This window comes from Lagenorhynchus albirostris, chromosome 2, assembly GCF_949774975.1.
Source record: "Lagenorhynchus albirostris chromosome 2, mLagAlb1.1, whole genome shotgun sequence".
In the NCBI taxonomy this organism is placed as follows: Eukaryota; Metazoa; Chordata; class Mammalia; order Artiodactyla; family Delphinidae; genus Lagenorhynchus; species Lagenorhynchus albirostris.
In genome coordinates, this window is record NC_083096.1 from 118,343,297 (window position 1) to 118,366,715 (window position 23,419).

The window sequence follows — 23,419 nt, forward strand, 5'->3', positions numbered from 1 at the left end:
TGCTTCCTCCCCCAGCTCTGCCCCACCCTCGCCAAAAGGCAAAGCAAGGTTATTACAGAAAAGTCAGAAAACCCAAGTAAGGCAAACAGGAATCTCTCTCTCTCTCTCTCTCTCTCTCACACACACACACACACACACACACACACACACACACACACACAAACACACACACCCTCCCAATACAGATGCAGGGGCAGAGACTGATCCGGGCTGTGTGGGTCACACCTGGGCACCTGCTGGCCACCCTGCGGTTTGTAACTGACCTTCTGTCCTTAACAGCCCGCAAACAGGAAATCTCTGGATGGTTTCAAACCCCACTCCTCCACCCCGCCCCGCCATAAACACCACAGAACGGGAACAACTTGCTGGACGTTAGAAGCTTGTTCAGAAGCAATCCAACTCAAAGAAAGTTTCTGAAGAAACGGACAAAAATAATCAAAGCCCCCGCCCAACTGAAGCTAGCCGGCGGAAGAATAGACTCTCAGAAACCCCTGCCTGGAGCATACGCGTTTCCAACTCAATTGTCATCTAGTCAAGCGGTTTTTAGATTAACGCTTTTCCGGGACTCTGACCTGGGGACGCCGGGGTTGGTAGCCCAGCAGCAGCGGCCAGGCCCTCTGAGAAGGCCCAGAGCCCCGCCCTCCCTTCCGGCCGGTGTGTCGGCCCGGCCGGCCTGAGCCCGGCTGAGGCGCTGGGGAGCGCGGGCCTGGGCGCTGCCCCGGGAGAGCCCGTGAGTGCGCGGGATGGGGTGGGTGAGGAAGTGGGGATCCCACGCACCGAAGGGCACGAAGAACCCGGGGATGCGAGAGGAGAGGTCTGGGCGATGGGGTCGCCGGAGGTTGCGGTGGAGGGAGGTGGTCGGCGCGTGTGTTCCTGGGCGTGGGGTGGGGAACTCAACCGGAGGGTCGGGGCGGGGGGCGCGGGAGGTGGGTGGGCCCGGAGCTGGCACCCAGTCCTACAGGAGGCTGGGGAGGGGGGCCGCGCAGAGCTGGGGAGAGCGGGGACCCCCTGTCGGGGCTGGGGGCCGCACAGCCCTCGGGTGGGCTGCGCCCGGAACTCAGCGTTTATGCTCACTAAAATGAAGGCTGCACGAAGTCAAAAGAGTGATAGTCTTTAGCTAGGAATAAATATGGCTTGTCAGTCCCTGCTTCCTAGAAACTCTTCAGGATCGCTCATTCTCACAGCTTCAGTAAGATGCTTGCAAATTTATTTTTCCTTTGTTAGACATAACATGTATATGAAGAAAGGCAATTAAGAAAAAAAGAAGCCTAGCCTCATTCCAAATGTTTCATATTTTTCAGGTTTTAGAATTCTCACTTAATCCCATCTCTTGAACCCCTTCATTCCCAGTCCCAGAGATGCAAAATAAATACTGATTAAAAATATTGTGCAACCTTTAACCTATTGAACGTAACTAAATATTTCCCAAGCTCTTCTCTGATACAGATCTCCTGTTATAATTTAGTGTCACAGTAGTACTTCTGGTCCAGATTTTTTGTCTTCATCTCAGTGCCACCCCTCTAACAGAAACAGGAGTGGAGTTCTTTGCCTCTGGTTTTCTCATGCTTAAGGTTGCATCCAAAACTTCTCATTTTCCTTTGTCATTCACTTTACTCTCCCAAATCTCCAGTTTCCTCTTTATAAGAATGGCTTAAGAACTACATTCACATAAACCAAAATTCTAACAGCTACAGAGATGATGTACCAATCAAATTTTAGTTGTAGGAAAGGTAGGTAAACATGTTTATCAATTAGCTTACTGAGATCCACAGTACTTCAAAACTATCCAGGTATTCAAGAACTTGGTTGAATTTAAAGAGAACATTTTAAAATCAAAAGTACCTTCATAATTTAAGTAAATAAGAAAACTGTAAAACTCTTACATTAAGTCAAATTCAATAAATAAAAATTGGGCACTTACTACAAACTAAGGCATTATTTGATATTGATATACTGAAAGACATGAAAAATATTGATATACTGTTTTTCTATAGCAATGCAAATTAATTTTACTACTAGAAGAATAATTCTGTACTTTAAAAAAATACTTTTTAATCCAAAGATTATCCATCTATCTAATCTACAAATCATTTATTTAACTTGGGAGAAAATGCTTAATCAAGAAAATTACAATAAATAACAGTGGGTTTAAAATAGAAACCACACCTACCACTCTGATTGATGCTTTTCAACTCTTATCTCTTTAGACCTGTGAGAAAATTTCCATGATGTTCTTACTTCCCTAAGGAGTTTTAAATGTCACTCAGTGAAAAGTTATAAAGGAATCATTTACGAATTAGATGGAATAATATGCATGATTAGCTGAATTCTCTGGTATTTTCAAGCATTTTCCACTTGCAACTAAAGTATATGGTTATTCCCAACAATTTTACTCTTAGGTATATATATACCCAAGAGAATTGAAAAATGATGTACACAAAAACTTGTACAAAAATGTTCATAGTGGCATTATTCATAATAGCCAAAAAGTGGAAATAACCTAAATGCCCATCAACTAATGAATGGATAAACAGAAGGTGGTATATCATACAATGGAATATTATTCTGCCATAAAGAAAGAACAAAGTACTGATACATGATGCAACATGGATGTACCCTGAAAACATTATGCTAAGTGAAAGAAGCCAAAAAAAAAAAAAAGAGCCAAACATTGTTTGATGCCATTTATAGGAAATGTCCAGAATAGATAAATCCATAGGGACAGAAAGTAGATTAGTGTTTGCCAGGGGCTGGAGGAATGCGAAGTGAGTGCTAATGGTTATTCAGTTTCTTTCTGGGGTGATAAAAATGTTCTGGAATTAGAAAGTGGTTGCACAACTCTGTGAATATACTAAAACCACTGGATTGTACACTTTAAAAGGGTAAACTTTTTAGCAGGTGAAATTATATCTCAATAAAGTGGTAAAGCATGTGGTGATTAAAACCTATGTGTTGAATTTCTAAAAGAAGACAATATTCTGCTGAAAGGTGACAGGGCTCAATATACCTTGTATACCAATCATCCTGAAAATCACTTTTGAACCAAAAACATTGGTTCAAAATATCATTCTCACTATAGCTATAAAACAGAAAACAGAGTAACTTTTTTTTTTTTTTTTTTTGCGGTACATGGGCCTCTCACTGTTGTGGCCTCTCCCGCTGCGGAGCGCAGGCTCAGCGGCCATGGCTCACGGGCCCAGCCGCTCCGCGGCATGTGGGATCTTCCCGGACCAGGGCAAGAACCCATGTCCCCTGCATTGGCAGGCGGACTCTCAACCACTGTGCTACCAGGGAAGCCCCAGAATAAGTTTTTAAACGTAAATATATTTAAAAAATTAAAACACCTAAGAATGCAATCTATACATATGAAAAAGTAAAATATTTATATGCATAACAAGTAGTAGCAACATCATTCATAAGCAGCAGTTAGTGTTTATTTTCCCCATATTTTGGTTTAACACCATAGTGGTAGTTTATTCTTTTTAGGGAAATTGCATATGGTACATATAGCATATTATGAGTAAGTTATAGAAGGCTGTGTAATTGGAAAATTAATTCCAAGTAGCAATATTTCCTCTAAAAACACATTTATTATCAAACAAATTATTTTTAACTAGTGGACAATAAAATGTACCTATAATTTATTAAGTCCAAGATATATAGTCAACTTGCATAAAATTATATATGGCATTTTAAAAACAACCTATTTCTAAAATATCAGTAATTCAGGCCAATTGGGATTTCCACAGGAGATAAATTGCCATTAATATCCTTTTTATGAAGAAAATGTCTGCCTTAAGAACATTACAACTATGTTATTAAGAAATGCTACAACATACTTTAAAAATCAAAATGGTGAAACATATGTATTAGGATATTCTTTTATGGGTACCAGCCCTATAGCAGCATTTCATATGGTGACTTTAATCTAGTTAACTAGACTAGATTTCCAAGTGACTTGGGTTTTTACTTTCTAGAAATACCTATCACATGTATAGTTTTGTTAAGAATTTAAATTTCCATCATAAATGAGAACCTATCATACTGATAATGTAAAGATATAAGAAATAAAGTACTTGGATATCCTAGTACTTTATTAGAAATATATCTACTAACTCCACAGAAACAAGTTTTATATGTAAGCAAAATACTAAAATTTTCTGATTTGGGAGAAATGAAATAAAATACAGTGAATGGTTTTCTCTTCTTCTCTAACTGTAAAAATCCCTTTTGCCTTTTTATTTGACCCGTCTATTCATGCAATTTAATGAACCCTCGAAATAATTTACATGTCTTTATACAGAATTCACATCTACATCAGTAAATGGCCAGTTCTTTTATATTTTCAGTGCCTTATCAAAATATGGGTAACAAAGTTTTTCATTCTATGAGGCAGGAAGATGTTTCCTAAGTACTTCTTTGGATGATGAGGATATAGTATCTGGGAAGGACACCTCAAATTCTATTAGAAGGTCACCACGTTGCTCAGGATTTTTTGGAAACGGTAGCCCATATCCGATAATTCTTCGCCTCATTCCAGGTTTCACAATATCATTTATTGTCATAGGTATGGTTCTTCCATCCATTGTTGGCACATTAAATGAGCAGCCACACAATGCCTAAAATGGACCAAATAAAATTAACAAATTTCAAAACGTAAAAGTCTAATCAAAAATATTACCAGCTGTAAAGGACGATACCTCTAAGCAAATTTTTAACCTCCAAAAGAATATCAATAATTATAAGACTTTTTCCACATTAGAAAGTCCCTTCAGGACACATATAATCAGACATTTTACAAAAGAAGGAAAGGAAAAGGGGAAGGAAAAGAAAAGGAAAAACAGAGGAAAGAATGTCTTTCACATTGCCCTGGAATGAAATGGATTGTCTGAGGCTGCTATTACAACATTCAAGATGCAGGGATGGAATGGGAGAAGAGAAGAGGGAGAAATTCAGGACTAGAAAGAATAAGATAGGAGCAACTACAAACTTCTCTAGAGGGAAAATGTTAGCACAAGAAACATACTTAATGTTTTAGTCAATAAATATTTACTGAGTACCTACTATATGCCATATATTCCTGTTAGAGCCTGAGCACATAGGGACCATGCACACAGACCCCACCTCAAGGAACGCACAAAGAATTCAGAAGCAAACTAGTAATTATAATACAGTACAAAGTTGGCACAGAAGTATGTGCAGAAGTCTTTTGTGAGAGAAAGGGCACCCAACCTACCCCCTTAGCTTCAGGGGGTAAGTTTGGGGTAAGCATTGGACCAGTAGCAGGTGTTGAGGTAGAGTGAGGAACAGCAGTGTTCCACAGAGTACAGCTCAGACAATGACACAGAGGTATATGAGATAATAATACATCAAACTTAGGGAAATGCATATACATTGAGGGTTAGAAATCAGATTAAAAACAACCTTTTATTTTAAGATAAAGAGTTTAGACATTATGGTAGATGCTATGTGGAGTCATTTAAGAATTTTAAGCAGGGAACTGATATGGCCTTATTTGCAGGATTACAATCCAATTTGAGAAAGAGTGCCTAAAAATAGAACAAATACGAACTAATGTATTAAAGCAGTACCCTCATAAAATATTTTGTCTTTTAATACTTTTTTTGTTATATAATTATTAACCCAAGTTAACAATTTTGGAAAAATTCTATACATGGACTAAGGTGATGAGATTACAGTACAGATCTCATAAACCATACTTGTAAAAAACAGAGTAGAGTTAATCCAGACTAGGCCTCATAGTATATAATTCACTTAAAATTGTGATTTAAATTGTTAGTATAAATAACTAAACTTAGAAAGTATAATCTTATCCATAAATGAGGTATAATAGTGGTACTACCTCAGAAGGTTCTTATGATAATTTTAAAAATATTGTGTAGTAAACATAAAATTAATGTTAGCTATTATTTAGATAAATGCCCTAAGATCACATGCATAATTCTGTTTGGTTTCAGAATCCTATGTCCTACCAACTTACCTCTCGTAAACTAATTCTAGCAGTATAAATTATATTTGATCCATCCCTTTTGAATTTGGGGTGATCTTTATCTTTAATGACAAAAACAATGTCTGCTGGAATACTAGTTGGTGTTTCATCTCCTTCCCTTGGAAAAGTAATTTTGGTACCTTCTTTCCACCCTTTTTTTATCTCGATGGTAAGAATTTTGTCCTCAGTTCGATAACTCCTTCCATCAGGGTTTAACCTTTTTCGAGAAATCTTCATCCGTTTGGTACAACCACTATATATTTCTTCAAGTGATACTCTAAGTTCATGAATAACTGGAGGATCTTGTTTGAGGCGGGATGGTCCCACAGAATTCCTGTCTCTTGGATATCCATTCATGCTGAATCCAAAGGCGCTAAAAGGATCTCCATCTACTTCCATTTCATCAGAATCTCTACCACCACCCATCCGTCTTCCAAAGAAAATTTCAAAGGGGTTGGAACCTCCGAAAAATGCTGCAAATGTGGCATGAGGATCGCCATGAAAGGTGTACCGGAAGGTACCTCCTTGTCCATCAGTACCTCCTGCCCCTCCTTTCAACCCTAAATGAAGAGATAAGCATGATTAGAAAAATGCTTACAACTCTTGAAAGTTAAACTTTCAACAACTGTATTACTAATAAACTTTGGCTAACTTAGGTTGCTATTTATTAATATTGACCAGAAATGCCATTATAACTGAATACAGAACAGCTACATAACTTCCAATCATTCCACCCTAAGTTAAATTTTTATCTTTCAAATTCTTCTTCCAAACCCCATCTTTTTTTTTTTAAACTGGTTTGTTTGTTTTTTTAAAAAACTTCATTTTATTTATTTTTGGCTGCGTTGGGTCTTTGTTGCTGAAGGTGGGCCCTCTCTAGTTGCGGAGAGCAGGGGCTATTTTTCATTGCGGTGGCTCCTCTTGTTGCGGAGCATGGACTCCAGAGCGCAGACTCAGTAGTTCTGGCGCACGGGCTTAGTTGCTCCGCAGCATGTGGGACCCTCCCGAACCAGGGCTCGAAGCCGTGTCCCCTGCACTGGCAGGCGGATTCTTAACCGCTGCGCCACCAGGGAAGCCCCAAACCCCATCTTTAATGATAAATTATTCCTGAGTCTTTGTTCCACAGGTAAAAAGAAAATAAATAAAAATCGGGAACCTCTTATCTCATAAGCTACTGGTTTGATAACCTAAAGTATATAAATGTAAGTTTTTAAAAGATGTCATTCAAGGGGTGGGGGAGGGAAGAATTGGGAATTCGGGATTAGCAGATGCAAACTAGTATATATAGGATGGATAAACAACCAGGTCCTACTGTATAGCACAGGGAACTGTATTCAATATCCTGTGATAAGCCATAATGGAAAAGAATATAAAAAAGAATATATATATATATATATATAACTGAATTACTTTGCTGTATAGCAGAAATTAACACAACATTGTAAATCAACTATACTTCAATAAAATAGAAAAATAATAATAATAAAAAATAAAAGATGTCAATTGAAAGGTCTTCAGTAATCAATGCAAAAATACGTAACCTAAATCTTTGAGTACCATTATAATCAGTCAGCACAAATCAATAATATAAAATACCATATTTATACTAACTATCTGTATTTCAGATCACCTTTCACTGTTTAAGAATTAAATAGAACTCATTTGTGGCAGAAAGGGAAAAAATTCTAATAACAGAAAACCCTATGAAAAAAAATTTTAGACACTAAAATTGTTATCCTATCCTAGATAACGAAATTCTTTATCTAGGCATACCATGTGATAGCATTAATTTCAACAGCATGTGAAAAGACTGAAATCATGAGCTGTGAACTCTTTTGACATGTAAGGCCTTTGGGCTGGTTATTTCTGTCTATTATGGACAACCTGCTTCAGACCCCAAGATAGTGACCCTTTGATCCTCTTTTTTAAGCTCAACTAAGTAATAAGTAGCTCACAAGAGATTACATATTTGAAGTAGCATTTTCTACTACATACTGAAGGAAGATTCTACTGAAACCCACAGAACAACAGTATAGTGATCTTTTAAGGGATCAATACTGACAAGGATTTATATCATTACAGTATCAGCAAAGTTTCTGAATGAGCCTTATGGGCATTCCTGACCAAGGAAACAAGCAGGAAAAGAATATAAAAATTATGAAACTGTAAAGAAAAATTCAAGAGAATTTAAGTGATTCCAATATATTTAAGCAGTGACCAATTTGAGGGCAAGAAATACATTTTATTCATTTTTGCATTGCTCATGCATACAGGCCTGAAAATGACAGGCGCTCATGTTTATTTATTTATTTAAATTTATTTATTTATATTTGGCTGTGTTGGGTCTTTGTTTCTGTGTGAGGGCTTTCTCTAGTTGCAGCAAATGGGGGCCACTCTTCATCGGGTGCGCGGGCCTCTCACTATCGCGGCCTCTCTTGTTGTGGAGCACAGGCTCCAGATGCGCAGGCTCAGTAGTTGTGGCTCACGGGCCCAGTTGCTCCACGGCATGTGGGATCCTCGCAGACCAGGGCTCGAACCCGTGCCCCCCACATTGGCAGGCAGACTCTCAACCACTGCGCCACCAGGGAAGCCCCGCTCATGTTTATTGAATAAAGGGAATGAACTAATTCTTAAAGCCTCCAAAAATAAACTTTAAAATGTATTTTGAGTGTCAAGATATTTGAGAAAAGGCAGAAGCAAAAACAATATAAAGTATAATCACACATACACATATATGAGAAATTTAATAATAAAAAATTCTACTGAAGTCACTCAGCATGATTTCACAGAGTTTTACGTGTCTTATTCTATTTGGCAACTTCCACTAAAAGGTATACATGTACTCTACTTCATCCAACAGTGTCAGATGATGTTTAAATTTTTACCTTCATCCGTGAACAGAAATCTGGAGACACAAAAAGAAATCTAACAATTTGAAAATTGTCAATATATGTATTGGATGATATATCCAAATAGCACTCAGGGATATGCCTTGTAGAATCAGAATGACAAGTACAAGCAGGACAAGAACTTTTAACACACAGCTCATCCAAAACTTCTTTTTATAAATTTTAGTGGTATAGTTATAACTCCAAATGTTAAAAAAAGCTAGTGGCAGATTTTTTTAATGATATATATATATATATATATATATCATATAACTCAAGGTCATTACCAATGTGATTAAACCAATGCTAAATTATTTCAATCACTTCATCTTTCATCCCACAAATAGAGTATAATAATTTAACAGAGTTAATAAAGTAAATTGAGTGAATTAGCCTGCCCAGTCTAACCCTCTACAAGACAAAATCTAAATGTTTTGGACCTATAATGGATTCATGAAGAGAAAGAACAACATTTTAAGTTATTACATCATGGGTTTGGCTTTTCTCTAAAAGCCCTTCCTTCCTCTGCCAAAAATGGTAACTCAATCAGGATTACAGAGTCCCTGAGAAGATTCACACACTGTCTGAAGTGACGTTTATCAAAGCTAACAGCTAACAATGCAGCTTTGACACTAAACAGTCAACTACGTATCCTCTATGACTGAGAAAAATCCTACCAAAATTCACACCAATACAACATGAATTATTATGCAAGTATCACTTGCATTGCCCGGCACTTGAATTGGAACAAGCCTGTCATCAACTACAGAGTCAACTCTTCACTACATACATTCTGACTGCTCATGGAAAATTTTAATATTCAGCTAGATTCCCTCTGCTATCCAAAATTTTTTCTAGACATCATCATCACTCGTGTGAGCAAGAAATGCACCCCAGAGTCAACATTTACGTATGCTGTACCGACAGCTATTATTTAAAAAACAACCAATCAACCAATTTGCAATCCAGAAACAATTATGTGTCTGGGATACTATCCATAACAATGATATCCGTTAGTTAGTTGATTAAAAGTTTATCAAAAGCAGCAGCATTGGAGAAGAATTAGGATTTCAAAGAAAAAAAATTATAGGACTTTAAAAACTTTCTTTAAGGAGATCTAATATGTAAGAACCCAGATTTATAAAAAATACAGAGTTAACTAGCATAATGAAATTCTTTAGACAGCTTTGATTCATAAAAATACAAAAAATGAGTAAATACTCATTTAAAAAAATATATAGTAAATAAATTCAGTTGATTATATGAAGAACAGAAGCTGCAAGCTAGTATAAAGATTAATATACTAAACACAAATTTGATCATATAAATACTAACTTTCAGTATTTAAGTTATTGAGTAAAACATAAACAATAAAAAAAGAAGGCATAAGGAAAAAGAAATGTTAGAAAACTAGACTACTATGAAAATGTGTTATTGAAAATCTTTTTTTTTTTTTTAAGTCTTTTAATATAAACTTCTGTTGACATCACGGAACAATTCAGAACTAAACCTAAAACTTTAGGGGAGAGACTGGATCAAAATCCAATTTTCAATTTCTGTAGTTCTGTTTTTTGTTTCAAATGATTCAACTATGGAGAAACGTCTCTATATGGAAAAATAGTTTTATTTATTACATACAATAAAATTAACCCATTGTAAATATACAGTTTTAATGAAGTTGTAGAATTGTGCAACCATCACTACAATCCAGTTATAAAACATTTCCATCAACCTAAAGAGTTCTTTCATTTCTATTTGTAGTTAATCCCTGCTCCCACCTCTAGCCCTAGGCAACCACTGATCTGCTATCTTTCTCTATAAATCTGCCTTATCCATGCATTTCATATAAATGGAGTAACAGAATATGTAGTCATTTACATCTGACTTTTTTAGCATAGTTCATGAGGTTATTCCATTTAGTAACATGTTTTATTAAATCAGTTCTTTTAATTGCTAAGTAGTATTTGTGTGTGTGTGTGTGTATACATATACAACACACTTTATCCATTCACTAAAAGATGATACTTTCGGATTTTTTCATTTGGGGCCATCACAAATGGTGCTGCTGTGAACACTCACGTACATGTCTTTCTATGGACCTATATTTTCATTTCTCTTTTACAGATTCCTAGGAGTGGAGATGCTGGGTCATATGATACTTTCAAAACATCTCTATTTTTATTCAACCTTTAAAAAACTCAGAATTTAAAATTGTGGATATTAGAGGGGCTTCCCTGGTGGCTCACTGGTTAGGAGTCCGCCTGCCAATGCAGGGGACACGTGTTCAATCCCTGGTCCGGGAATATCCCACATGCTGCAGAGCAACTAAGCCCGTGCGCCACAAATACTGAGCCTGAGCTCTGGAGCCCAAGAGCCACAACCACTGAGCCTGTGCGCCGCAACTACTGAAGCCCGCACGCCTAGAGCTGGTGCTCCGCAACAAGAGAAGGCACCGCAGTGAGAAGCCTGAGCACCGCAACAAAGAGGAGCCCCTGCTCTCTGCAACTAGAGAAAGCCCGCGAGCAGCAACAAAGATCCAACGCAACCAAATAAATGAATTAAAAAAAAAAAAAACACAACCAAGTAGATATAAAAAAAATAAAATTGTGGATATTAGAGATTTTCAAAACACAAATATACTGGGATCACTGGTTCTGGTAGGTCCTAAATATATAAATTAGCATGTTCAACTCATACAATTCTCAGTTCACGGTTCCTTATTTCCACAGTCTCAGGCCTTGCAAAAGAATGCAATAATTGGGGGAAAAAAGTATATCAGGTAAATTAGTAATGGCCCCACAGTCCTAAAATTATTGTTATGTTACTTCTAGAGAAACACATAGGGCTATGGAACCAGGCCTGCAGGCACAAACAGATCAATGACAGGCAAAGACAAAAAGTATTTTCCCACATTTTAACAGTATACGTAACGAGGTATTTTAAATAAAGGATAAGTAAATATAATGCTTTTCTGTAAAGGAAGATAATTTCTAAAACATAATCGAATAACTTTCATTTAACTGTATTTTAAAGTAACATAACTAGAGAATGATATTTCTGAATAATATATTTCAATGCTTTAAAAAACTTATTCTTCCCTATTACCTCTATTGCTTACATCAATTACCTGAGTCAAGAACAAAAAAAGATTTGGGGTACACACATGATCCTGTTTTAGTCTTTTTTAAATTCACTCACTGGTGATGCTCAGTAAAAATCAAACTGGAGAAATATCACCCAAGAAAAACACTATTAAGAGGTAATATTAAGCCAAGAAAAATGTATCATTTGGTGACTTGAAAATTCTGCAAATATCCTTAGTAAACACTGAATCTTATGGTTTAGTTATAGAGAGATTTGAGCTATTTGTGAGATGGGGATTAAATCAGTGGATATTTGCTTTTTCATGGGAATTTATTGTGTTACTCCATGTTTGTAGATTTCTTTACAAAATTACAAAATAACTTCTTCAGAAAGAGTAGTATATGGTTAGTAGTATCTCAGAATCCTGCTTAGGTTTTGAGAAGAACCAAATCATAGTATTTTGAGTAGTATGGCCATAAGGAACCAACAGGATTGAACTGCCCACTATTTGCTTTTTTCAATATTTACTTTGTAAGAACCTGACACTGCAGGTCCTCATCACACCAAAACTGGCAGCAGAAACTGCAATTTGGGGCAACTCAGATCAAAAACAAAAAACAACAAAAAACCCTCTATACAATCACCCTGCTTATCTAAATTTAATGTTTTAACTCAAAATAAGCAGTCGCTACTTCACTATACTTTAGGCTATATTTCTAATTAGGAAAATTTAACATTAAATGCAATAAAGGAAGCAAAAAACCCGAAAAAAGTTTTCATAACTACAATGATTTAAAAAAAAACATCTGGGGAGAAAAATTAGTAATAAAACAACTTAGTCCTGATATAAAACGTTGAAAATCCCAGAACCTGTAGAAATTGAAGTGTTGTTGTTAAATTAGCGATTTAAAATAGTCTTACTTTATAGCTACAATTATATGGAGATGATGGATAAACACTTTAAAATCCAGAATGATAAAAGGATAATCTTCAATTATTCCCATTTACTGTATTCAACTAGTTTCTGATCTCACAATCCAAGAAACAAAAGTGTGGCAGGGAGAGGAAAGGGAAGTTATCATGCCTTCCTCTATACCTAGATAGTAAAATTTTAAAAGAAATAATGTTACCTTAAAGTAAATCAATAATTGTTCTAACTAGGTGGCCATTTTAGGTCAAAAAATTATATTTCTGAGATCTCATTTTCTTGGCACACAATTACTGTTTACAATTAAGCTAAAAACTTGTTCTGGTATTTTATGACATCAGGAAAATTCTTTCCTCTCCAGGCAGAATGCCAAAAACAACTACAGCTAAATGCCTGGGCCTTCGGCTTCTCAGAGAGACGATTCTGTCCTGTTTAATTTAAACTAGCTTTGCCATAAGAAAGGCAAAAAACTTCTTTTGTTTTTTGAATAAAATATAAAAACTTCTTTCGTTTTTTGAATAAAATATAAACTACCCAGAATTTGAACTGCCAATCTTAAGATTTTAAATGACTAAAGAATCTTTACTGGTTCTGACAGAAAATTCTTTAGAAAACAAAACAGGTTGCATAAGACTTTTGACACAATTTCTTAATGAGTATGGGAATTTAAGGTTTCTTTTCAAATATAATGTTAACATTATAAATCTAATGGTAGAATATGCATATTACAAAATGTCAAAATCCAAAAAAAGGCAAACAAATACATTTCATTCATAGCTATATAACATTCATTCATATGATCAGAGATGAAATCTTGTTTTCATCCATTATTTGTCTTTCTACTTTTGAAATGTCAGAGAATTTAATTTAATAACCAGAAGGCTGAGAGAGAAAAAAGAGAGACAGAGCTGGAGAACCAGAAAGATGTACACTGAATACTTACCTTCCTCCCCAAACTGATCATATATTTCTCTCTTTTTAGGATCACTCAATACTTCATAAGCTTCTGCGACCTCTTTAAATTTTTCCTCTGCCTGAGGAGATTTGTTCTTGTCCGGATGAAATCTGAGGGCTTGTTTTCGGTAAGCCTTTTTAATATCTTCATCTGAAGCTCCTTTTTCAATTCCCAAAATGCAATAATAGTCTTTCCCCATTTCGAATGCCTTGAAATGAACTTAGATTCCCTTTGTGAAAGAAAACAGCGTCCCCAGTCTTAGCAATACAATGATTCTAAGAAAAATAAACCAAGCTGGGTATTTTAAAAGTTAAAGCAAATCAGCAATTCAGCTTTGCTGTCTTAAGGCAGCACGCAGACAGTGTCTCTGTATTTAATTCCTTCCCCAACAGCTCACTTACAGATAAATATACACTACACAGGAGACGGCCTCCTTCTAGATCCTCCCATTTTCACTACGTGTCTCTGTACTTTCTAGAACAGCAAATGCTACAGGACGTCACTTCCCCAGCTGCCTCTAGTCAAAGTATTGAGCTAGGTTTTCTCCTCCTCCACGATTAACTATTCATTTTCCTTCTGGCTCTACCATTTTTATGTCCTTTTTAAGAGGCCAAGTGGATTAAGAAACCAATATTTCAGCACAGAATGTCCTAACTACACATTTATTTACTCCATTCTAGGTAAAAAAGCAACAAAAAAATCATTATAGCCATTAAGTATCTTACCATTAAAATAAGTTAAAGTTATTATACAAATAAAAATACTTATTTTAGGTATATTAATTTCAACTTCAAGTTATTCAAATGTAAGGTATACAATACTAAAATATGGTTTGTTTAAATTAAAATTGTCAAATAATTTGTGGCATTTTCAAAATTCCTAGGGTCTATCAATCAGAAATGCCAGGAATTTGGCATTGTAAAAGTCTACATATCATAAATATCAAAAGCAAGGTTTTAAAGTCAGTAAAGGACTTAAATATGACTTTAGCTGATGATTTTAACTCTTTTTTTTTTTGTAGTATACAAGAGTTAATAGTTCAGGCAAACTAATAACTTCTGAAAGCTTCATATCTGATTTTAGTTACTTCAACTAAAACAGAATGAGATCTGTCCTCCCCACTCCTAGGGTCACTATTTAAAGAATTTTTGTCCTGCTTCAGGAATGATAGGAGAGAGTATCAGGTTACAGACAGTAAAAACTCATGTTTCTTTTAAGACTTTAACTGGATCAGCTTAAAATCTGGATATGCTATTTATGAGGCATAATATGAGAGATATTTTTTCTTTTAAAAACACACTTTCCCGGTTTTCCCTGGTGGTGCAGTGGTTGAGAGTCCGCCTGCCGATGCAGGGGACACGGGTTCGTGCCCCGGTCCGGGAAGATCCCACATGCCGCGGAGCGGCTGGACCCGTGAGCCATGGCCGCTGAGCCTGCGCGTCCGGAGCCTGTGCTCCGCAACGGGAGAGGCCACAACAGTGAGAGGCCCGCGTACCGCAAAAAAACAAAACAAAACAAAACAAAAAAACCCCCACAGTTTCCCTAATTATAAATATAAATGCTAACTGAAGATTTTGGAAAACACAGAAAGAAAAAAGAATAAAATAAAAACCCTCCTGGGCTTCCCTGGTGGCGCAGCGCAGTGGTTAAGAACCTGCCTACCAATGCAGGGGACACAGGTTTGAGCCCTGGTCCAGGAAAACCCCACATGCAGCAGAGCAGCTAAGCCTGTGTGCCACAACTACTGAGCCTGCGCTCTAGAGCCCGCGAGCCACAGCTACTGAGCCCGTATGCCACAACTACTGAAGCCCGCGTGCCTAGAGCCCGTGTTCTGCAACAAGAGAAGCCACCGCAGTGAGAAACCCGTGCATCGCAATGAGGAGTAGCCCCACTTGCCACAACTAGAGAAAGCCTGAGCGCAGCAACGAAGACCCAGCACAGCCAAAAATAAATAAATAAATAACAAAACAAAACAAAACCTTCCTATCATACCACTTTAGGTAATCCCTGCTAAATGTTAGTGTGACATAAGAAAATGTCAAAAGAATTGTACAGAGCACTGTACTGAATATCTTAAGTCTGTAAAATTAAAAGAAAACAGAACAGTTATGAGAAAAAGTAAATGTACCTGTATGTTTAGAGTATAAAGAAAGGGTGGTGATCACATATTAACCTTTAAAAATATGGGAACACCTACTCTATACACCAATCAGCCTTACATTAATGATTCAGCAATTCTTTCATAATGTTCCTCTTTGTGCATTTTGACAGCTAGGATTTACTATTTCTCAAAACTCTAGAAACACCTTGGTATAGAAAGGTATAGTATTTATCTAGCCTACTTACAGGTTACAGAGGTTTGTCAGCTATTCAGCAATTTTTTTTAGTCCCACCAAGGAATAGTCAATGTCAAAAGATAAACTTTCAAATCCAGAAAACTTAAGGAAAAATGCTAATATCCAAAGTCACCTTAAGACTCCTGCTTTTTAAAAAAGCATATTGCAAGTTGGAATCCAGCGCAATGATCAGCATTGAGAGTAGAGTAAAAATATAATAAAAATCATCTATTCTAGAATTAATTTCCAAGAGAGTTCCTTTAAATATTTATTACCAAAGAACACTGGTATAGTAATATGAAAATTCTGAATTGTTCTGGTGGGTAATGCTGGGAACTAAAAAAAAAACAGATTCTTATCTGATTCAATCATTTTCAGAGAGCCAGAAATATTATCAGGACTTGACATATTAACTGATTTCAGAACCCAAAGGCTAGATCTTTCACATTTCTGAAAAATGCATTACATGTTAACAAATGGAAAGAAATCTGGCTCTTCACACATAGAGGACAGTGATAAAGGATTTTCATATTTTTTTTTCAAATATCATAAGCACACAAAAGGATTATAGTAGTAGTGTTGAAATGCAAGAATTCCCCTCAACTTGGAAATTCCAAGTTAATAAGGAAGAAATTATAATTTTAAGACTTTAAATAGTAAAATAATCTAGCTAGGTTTTGGTAAAATAATCTAGCTAGGTTTTGGTAAAATGAGCAGTGTAAATAATTCTTTCAAACATTTGGGAATGGTTATTTAAAATGACTTTAGAAGCACTGTAAATATCATACCTGGAAATTTCTTAGGAAATAATTCAAAGAAAAAATTATATATACAAATATACCCATTGCAATTACACGCAATAGGGTAATGGATCAATGTGGTCATTATTATACTACATAGTACTTGAGAGATATTTTACTCTTACATACACTTAAAAGTTGAAAATCCATTACACAATCACTTTACATTCAATCTTCTTCATCCAAGTTTGTTTGAGATGAGATGAATGTGGGTTGTTGTTTTGGGGGGGATGGGGGGGCGCAAGAGCAATTGTCATCCCTGTAAATAATTATCATGACAAAAATAGAGTGTGTAAAGCAAAGAGTAATGGCAGCCTGTAGGGAAAATGGAGCAGAGATGTAAGCAAAGCTCATCTAATAAGTGTGCTTTTAAAAGTAAAAATAGAAACAAAAAAATTACATAAGTCTATTTGAAACACTGTTTAAAAATCACATAAATCAGTGCTTATTTAATTTTATAGGTATGTGTATGTGTGGCAGAAAATTTGAAGAGAACAAAAACTAACGAGTTAGGAACACCCTTTTTTTTTTCTTTAATTTCTTTAAGGCTGCTATATTTTTAACAAGGATATGAAATTAGTGTTTGTATTTTTTTATTTTTATTACTCAAACATTGATGAGATTATTCCATGAAAACACAATTCTCTTCCCTTTATTAAAAGAAAATTACAAAGAGTGAGATTCTTCTTTTTAATGTTTATAGTTTACAAGGTCAAGTTCTCATGCTGGGGTAGACGTGGTTCATCTCTAACTGAAAGACAAGTTACAATGTATTTTAAAGAAATGATTTTAATTTTTTCAATAAAATCATAAAACTTAAGTATGTTTATTATTTTGTTTATAAAAGTTAATAGCAACAAAACTTTTGTGCTTAATAATATATTTGAGGGAAGTGTATCACTCTCTTTTAGGGAGTCGAGGGCCAGAATTAAGTAAATATTCTAATGACATTACATTTTATTTTTAATAACTTTAATAAAACGTCCTTATTTGGGATATTATGCTTTAATAAGTACAGAGAAATTATTTTTACAGAAGTATGTGTCCTTTCTGATTTTATCACCACAGTTTAAATATTAAACATGTTTAGAGAATGAGAGCTAAAGATAATAGTATTTTAACTACAAAAAAAACCCCTGGGGCTTCCTTGGTGGCGCAGTGGTTGAGAGTCTGCCTGCCGATGTAGGGAACGCGGGTTCGTGCCCCGGTCCAGGAGGATCCCACATGCCGCGGAGCGGCTGGGCCCGTGAGCCATGGCTGCTGAGCCTGCACGTCCGGAGCCTGTGCTCCGCAACGGGAGAGGCCCGCGTACCGCAAAAAAAAAAAAAAAAAAAAAAAAAAAAAAAACCCTTAAAGTATAAAACTAGTCATTCAACTGATACAATCTTCACCTTCTACTTTGGCTTTATTCACAGACAATAAAAAAGTAAGTTTTATTTCTTCAATTCACAAATCATTTCTCAGTTTACAAGAAAATTAGTACAGAGAAAGACAGTAAGCCTTCTAGAGTCTCAGAAGAAATTACTATTAAAATTTAGATCATCACAGCAATACTTGAATACAAATGATTTCTAATAGTTTACCATTGTTCCTGCTGAAAACTTTTTCTGTCAATATTTAGTTAACTCGGTACATTCAGAACTGAAATTTCTCATTTAGTATTAATATTAGTAAATTATGACTTCCATTCCCTGATACTTCTTATCCAAGAATAAGCAAACTGAGGTTCTATTATACCTTGTTAACAGTGCTTGAGATATTTGAATAGTGGTTATAAAATCTGCTAAGGTTTATCAGGGAATATTGACAGTGTAGTAGGTAAAAGCACAGACTTTGGAGACAGACTGCCTGTATTAGAATCCTGGCAACACCACTTACTAGTTGTGTGGCCTTGGACTTAACCGTTCTGTGCCTCAGTTTCCTTATCTGTCCAATGGGATTAACATTAACACCTACTTTGCAGGGCTGTTATGAGGATTAAATGAGATAAATGTGTGATGCACTTAAATGTGGATAGTGCAGTCCATGCAAGTGTTAGCTACTGTAATGATAAAAATGATTTCATCATATGAACTAGAAGAATTTTTTCCTGGAAAAATGATTACTATACCATATGTATAACAAAATGCTCTTATTTACAAGCATATACATCCACTCACAGAAAAGCTATCCAACTAAGAAGAATTGGCTTTTTCCAAATATTCCAGTTATTTTCTACTTACTCATCTTGACTCTCTGTTAAATTTAGAATCATTAAGACATCATATAGGTAGCATCCATTGTATTCAAATGCAGTGTATTTCAAATACCATACCAAGACAGTGTGGTATTGGTGAAAGAACAATAGATCAGGAAAGGCAAAAAGGTCAATAAAACAGAATAGGGAGCCCAGAAATAGACTCATGTAAGTATAGTTAACTGATCTTTGACAAAGGATTGAAGGCAATATAATAGAGAAAAAATAGTGTTTGAACAACTGGACATCCACTTGCAAAGAAATGACTCTAGATACAGACTTTATACCCTTCACAAAAATTAACTCAAAATGGATCACAGACGTAAACGTAAAATGCAAATGATAAAACTCCTAGAACATAGGAAAAAATCTAGATGACCTTGGGTTTGGCAATGTTTTTTAAATATGATACCAAAGGAACAATTCATGAAAGAAAGAATTCATAAGCTGGATTTCGTTAAAATTACAATTTTCTGTTGACAAAGACACTGTCAAAAGAATGAAAAGGCAAGCCACAGACTGGAAGAAAATATTTCAAAAGACATATCTGGTAAAGGACTGTTATCCAAAATACATAAAGAACTCCAAAACTCAACAATAAGAAAACAAACAACTCAGTTAAAAAATGGGTTAACATTTTTTAGACCTTAACAGACACCTCACCAAAGAAGATATACAGACGGCAAATAAACATAGGAAAAGATGCTCCACAATGTATGTCATCAGGGAAATGCATATTAAAACAATAAGATACCATAACACACCTACTAGAATGGCAAAAATCCAGAACACTGGCAATACCAAATGCTGGCGTAGAGCAACAGGAACTCTCTTTCATTGATGACAGGAATGTCTTCCACTTTGGAAGAAAGTTTGGTGATTTCTTACAAAAAATACATCCATCATGTGGTCTGGTAATCGTGCTTCTTGGTATTTACACAAAGGAGTTGAAAACCAATATCCACACAAAAACCTGCACATGAATGTTTATAGCAGCTTTATTCATAACTGCCAAAACTTGGAAGCAACCAAGATGTCCTTCAGTAGGTGAATAGATAAACTGTGGTAAAATCCCATTCAGGCAATGGAACACTATTCAGCACTAAACAGAAATGAGTTTAAAAAATAATAATTTTTTAAAATAATTAATTAATTAATGGCTGTGTTGGGTCTTCGTTTCTGTGCAAGGGCTTTCTCTAGTTGTGGCAAGAAGGGGCCACTCTTCATCGCACGCGCAGGCTCAGTAATTGTGGCTCACGGGCCCAGTTGCTCCGCGGCACGTGGGATCTTCCCAGACCAGGGCTCGAACCCGTGTCCCCTGCATTGGCAGGCAGAAAAAAATAATAAATTTAAAAACAAGAAAATAAAAAGAAATGAGCTATCAAGCCATATAAAAACATGGAGGAAACTTAAATAAGTGCATATTACTAAGTGAAAGAAGCCAGTCTGAAAAGGCTACATACTATGTAACATTTTGCAAAGGCAAAACTATGGAAACAATAAAAAGATCAGTGGTTGCCAGGGGTTAGTGGAAAGGGAAGGATCAATAGGTGGAGTACAGAGGATTTTAAGGTAGTGAAACTACTCAGTATAATACTGAATGGTAGGCAAATGTCATTATATATTTGTCCAAACCCATAGAATATACAACTCCAAGAGTGAAACCTAATGTAAATTACGGACTCTGGGTGATAATAATGTATGAATATAAGTTCCATCTAGTGGGAGATGTTGATAATGGGGGGGGGCTATGCATGTTTAGAAGCAGGAGATTTATGGGAAATCTTTGTACCTTCCACTCAATCGTGCTGTGATCATAAAACTGATCGAAAAAATAAAGCCTATTTGTCAATTTAAAAATAAATGGATAAAAAGTTGTGTTTATATTTTTAAAATATATATCTTTGATTTGAGAGTCAGAAAATCCCTCCAGCCTTGATTTCTGTTGCTGCCTCATATACCTCAATCGTACTATATTACTTGAAAGATGCCTAGGGAAAACTATTATTTATCACTGAATCTTCAATTCCTACTAGTGGACTAGCATAAAGGGGCTACAAATGTCTAAAGTATAAGTTAAATAATAAATAAAGACTTAAGCATTTCAATGCTTGGTTCCTAATCTCAGCTCTGCCATTTAGTAGGTAATTTAGGCAAATCATTTAATTTCTTTGAATTCCTATCTCACACATGTTATTGTGAGAATCAAATAATACACATGAAAGCACTAAAATTTATATAATGACGTATACATATAAGTTGTTTTCATTATTTTAAGCTATACAAACTATTCTGCTACCACTTGAAGGTCTATTGACCAATCATCTCTCTTTACTGAGGAAATTTTACTTGGTATAATGCATTAGAGTAACTACCAGAATCACCCCCAAAGGACTCAGGCAGGCATCCTCTAAGATCATGCCCCTTGCCATGTTCCCTTTTCAGACCTTCATCACTGAATTTTAGTCTCTTAGTATTAAAAAAATAACTGTGGGGCTTCCCTGGTGGCGCAGTGGTTGAGAGTCTGCCTGCCGATGCAGGGGACACGGGTTTGTGCTCCGGTCTGGGAGGATCCCACATGCCGCGGAGCGGCTGGGCCCGTGAGCCATGGCCGCTGAGCCTGCACGTCCTGAGCCTGTGCTCTGCAACGGGAGAGGCCACAACAGTGAGAGGCCCGCGTACCGCAAAAAACAACAACAACAACAAAACTGTGCTATGCCTTCTCTGTAATAATAACAGTTATATATTAGTTTACAGTTTATCAAACACTTCCGTATGCTTTCCCATATGTAATCTATATATATGCACACACATCTGATATTGAAAGTAGTGATAAGATTTCAAAGAGCTTTTCAATGGCTAGCAATTTAATAGTGAGTTAAGATATTTTTTATTTTTTTTAAAAATTTACTTATTTATTTATTTTTGGCTGTGTTGGGTCTTTGTTACTGCGTGCAGGCTTTCTCTAGTTGCGGTGAGCGGGGGCTACTCTTCGTTGCGGTGTGCGGGCTTCTCCTTGTGGTGGCTTCTCTTGTTGTGGAGCACAGGCTCTAGGCGCACGTACTTCAGTAGTTGTGGCACGTGAGTTCAGTAGTTATGGCTCATGGGCTCTAGAGCTCAGGCTCAGTAGCTGCGGCACACAGGCTTAGTTGCTCCGCAGCATGTGGGATCTTCCTGGACCAGGGCTTGAACCTGTGTCCCCTGCACTGGCAGGCAGATTCTTAACCATTGCACCACCAGGGAAGCCTGATTTAAGATATTTTAAACAATACTTAAATAGACATTGTTCCAATATTAACATAAGGAGTACTACCAGGCTGGTGTCCTAATATTTGGCCTGTGTTTTAGATAATACCTAAATAATTACATATAATCAAACTATGGCCATCTAATAATAGAATATATTTTACCTCTACATTTTATACTTTCCTAAAACTCCTTCCAGCACTGAGGAATCATTATCATAGATTTCTTATAGCAAATTGCTTGACTGCTAGTTTGGAACTTAGATTCTATATTCTCATTCCTGTGGAAAGGCTTCAAATTTTGAGCATAAGTTATAAAACCTAAAAATTTTGTCATGGTTACAAATGCAACTTTAACTTTAGGGAAAAAAATTAAAAATTTTTGAAAAGATTCATTTCTTACTCCATCCACGTTTACAAAACAGAAAAAGCAAACTTAAGGCAAGTGTCTTTAAGTCATTAAATGCCATCTACTTAAAATTAAACTGTTCTGGAAACCCTGTCTTTTTTCTTAACGATAAATGTCCTTCTTTGGGTAACTACAGTAATTTGGACTTGAATTTGGAATTAGGCAGTCAATAATAGCATGTGAGTGCCCATTTTATAGTATCTGATGGCTATGACCATAGGGAACATTCTCCATTAATAAAGTATCTCAATCATTCAGCAAATGTTTACTGAGTGCATACTATGTGCTATAAACTAGACAGACAATATCCTTGCTCTCATTCAACTCATATTCTGGTGGGAGAAGACAATCAATAAACAAGTTAAAAAATAAATAATAAAATTTCAGATAATTTGAAGTACCTTAAAGAAAAATTTTAAATGTTGCTAAGACAGAGATGGAAAGTGGCTACTTTAGCCAGGGTGGTCAGGGAAGCCCTCTCTTTTTAGCTCCCTTTTAAAAATTATACTAAAATTTTGGCACTAGGGT

The 23,419-nt window shown here is 36.1% G+C and overlaps 1 protein-coding gene across 3 annotated transcripts in view; it reads right to left on the reverse strand.

Moving 5' to 3' along the window:
- Positions 1-2,671: 2,671 nt before the first annotated feature.
- DNAJB4 (DnaJ heat shock protein family (Hsp40) member B4) overlaps positions 2,672-23,419 on the reverse strand; it is a 41,756-nt gene continuing 21,008 nt past the window's right edge. For 2 of the 3 annotated variants that reach the window (XM_060139705.1, XM_060139706.1), the window contains exons 2-4: positions 13,854-14,094; positions 6,002-6,570; positions 2,672-4,619 (exon numbers count right to left, since the gene is read on the reverse strand). In XM_060139705.1, the coding sequence (XP_059995688.1) occupies positions 4,386-4,619; positions 6,002-6,570; positions 13,854-14,064 (1,014 nt within the window). In that variant the 5' untranslated portion in view covers positions 14,065-14,094 and the 3' untranslated portion in view covers positions 2,672-4,385. Of the gene's footprint in view, positions 4,620-6,001; positions 6,571-13,853; positions 14,095-20,001; positions 20,556-23,419 lie in introns of all 3 variants that reach the window. The other variant, XM_060139707.1, reaches the window with a different exon arrangement.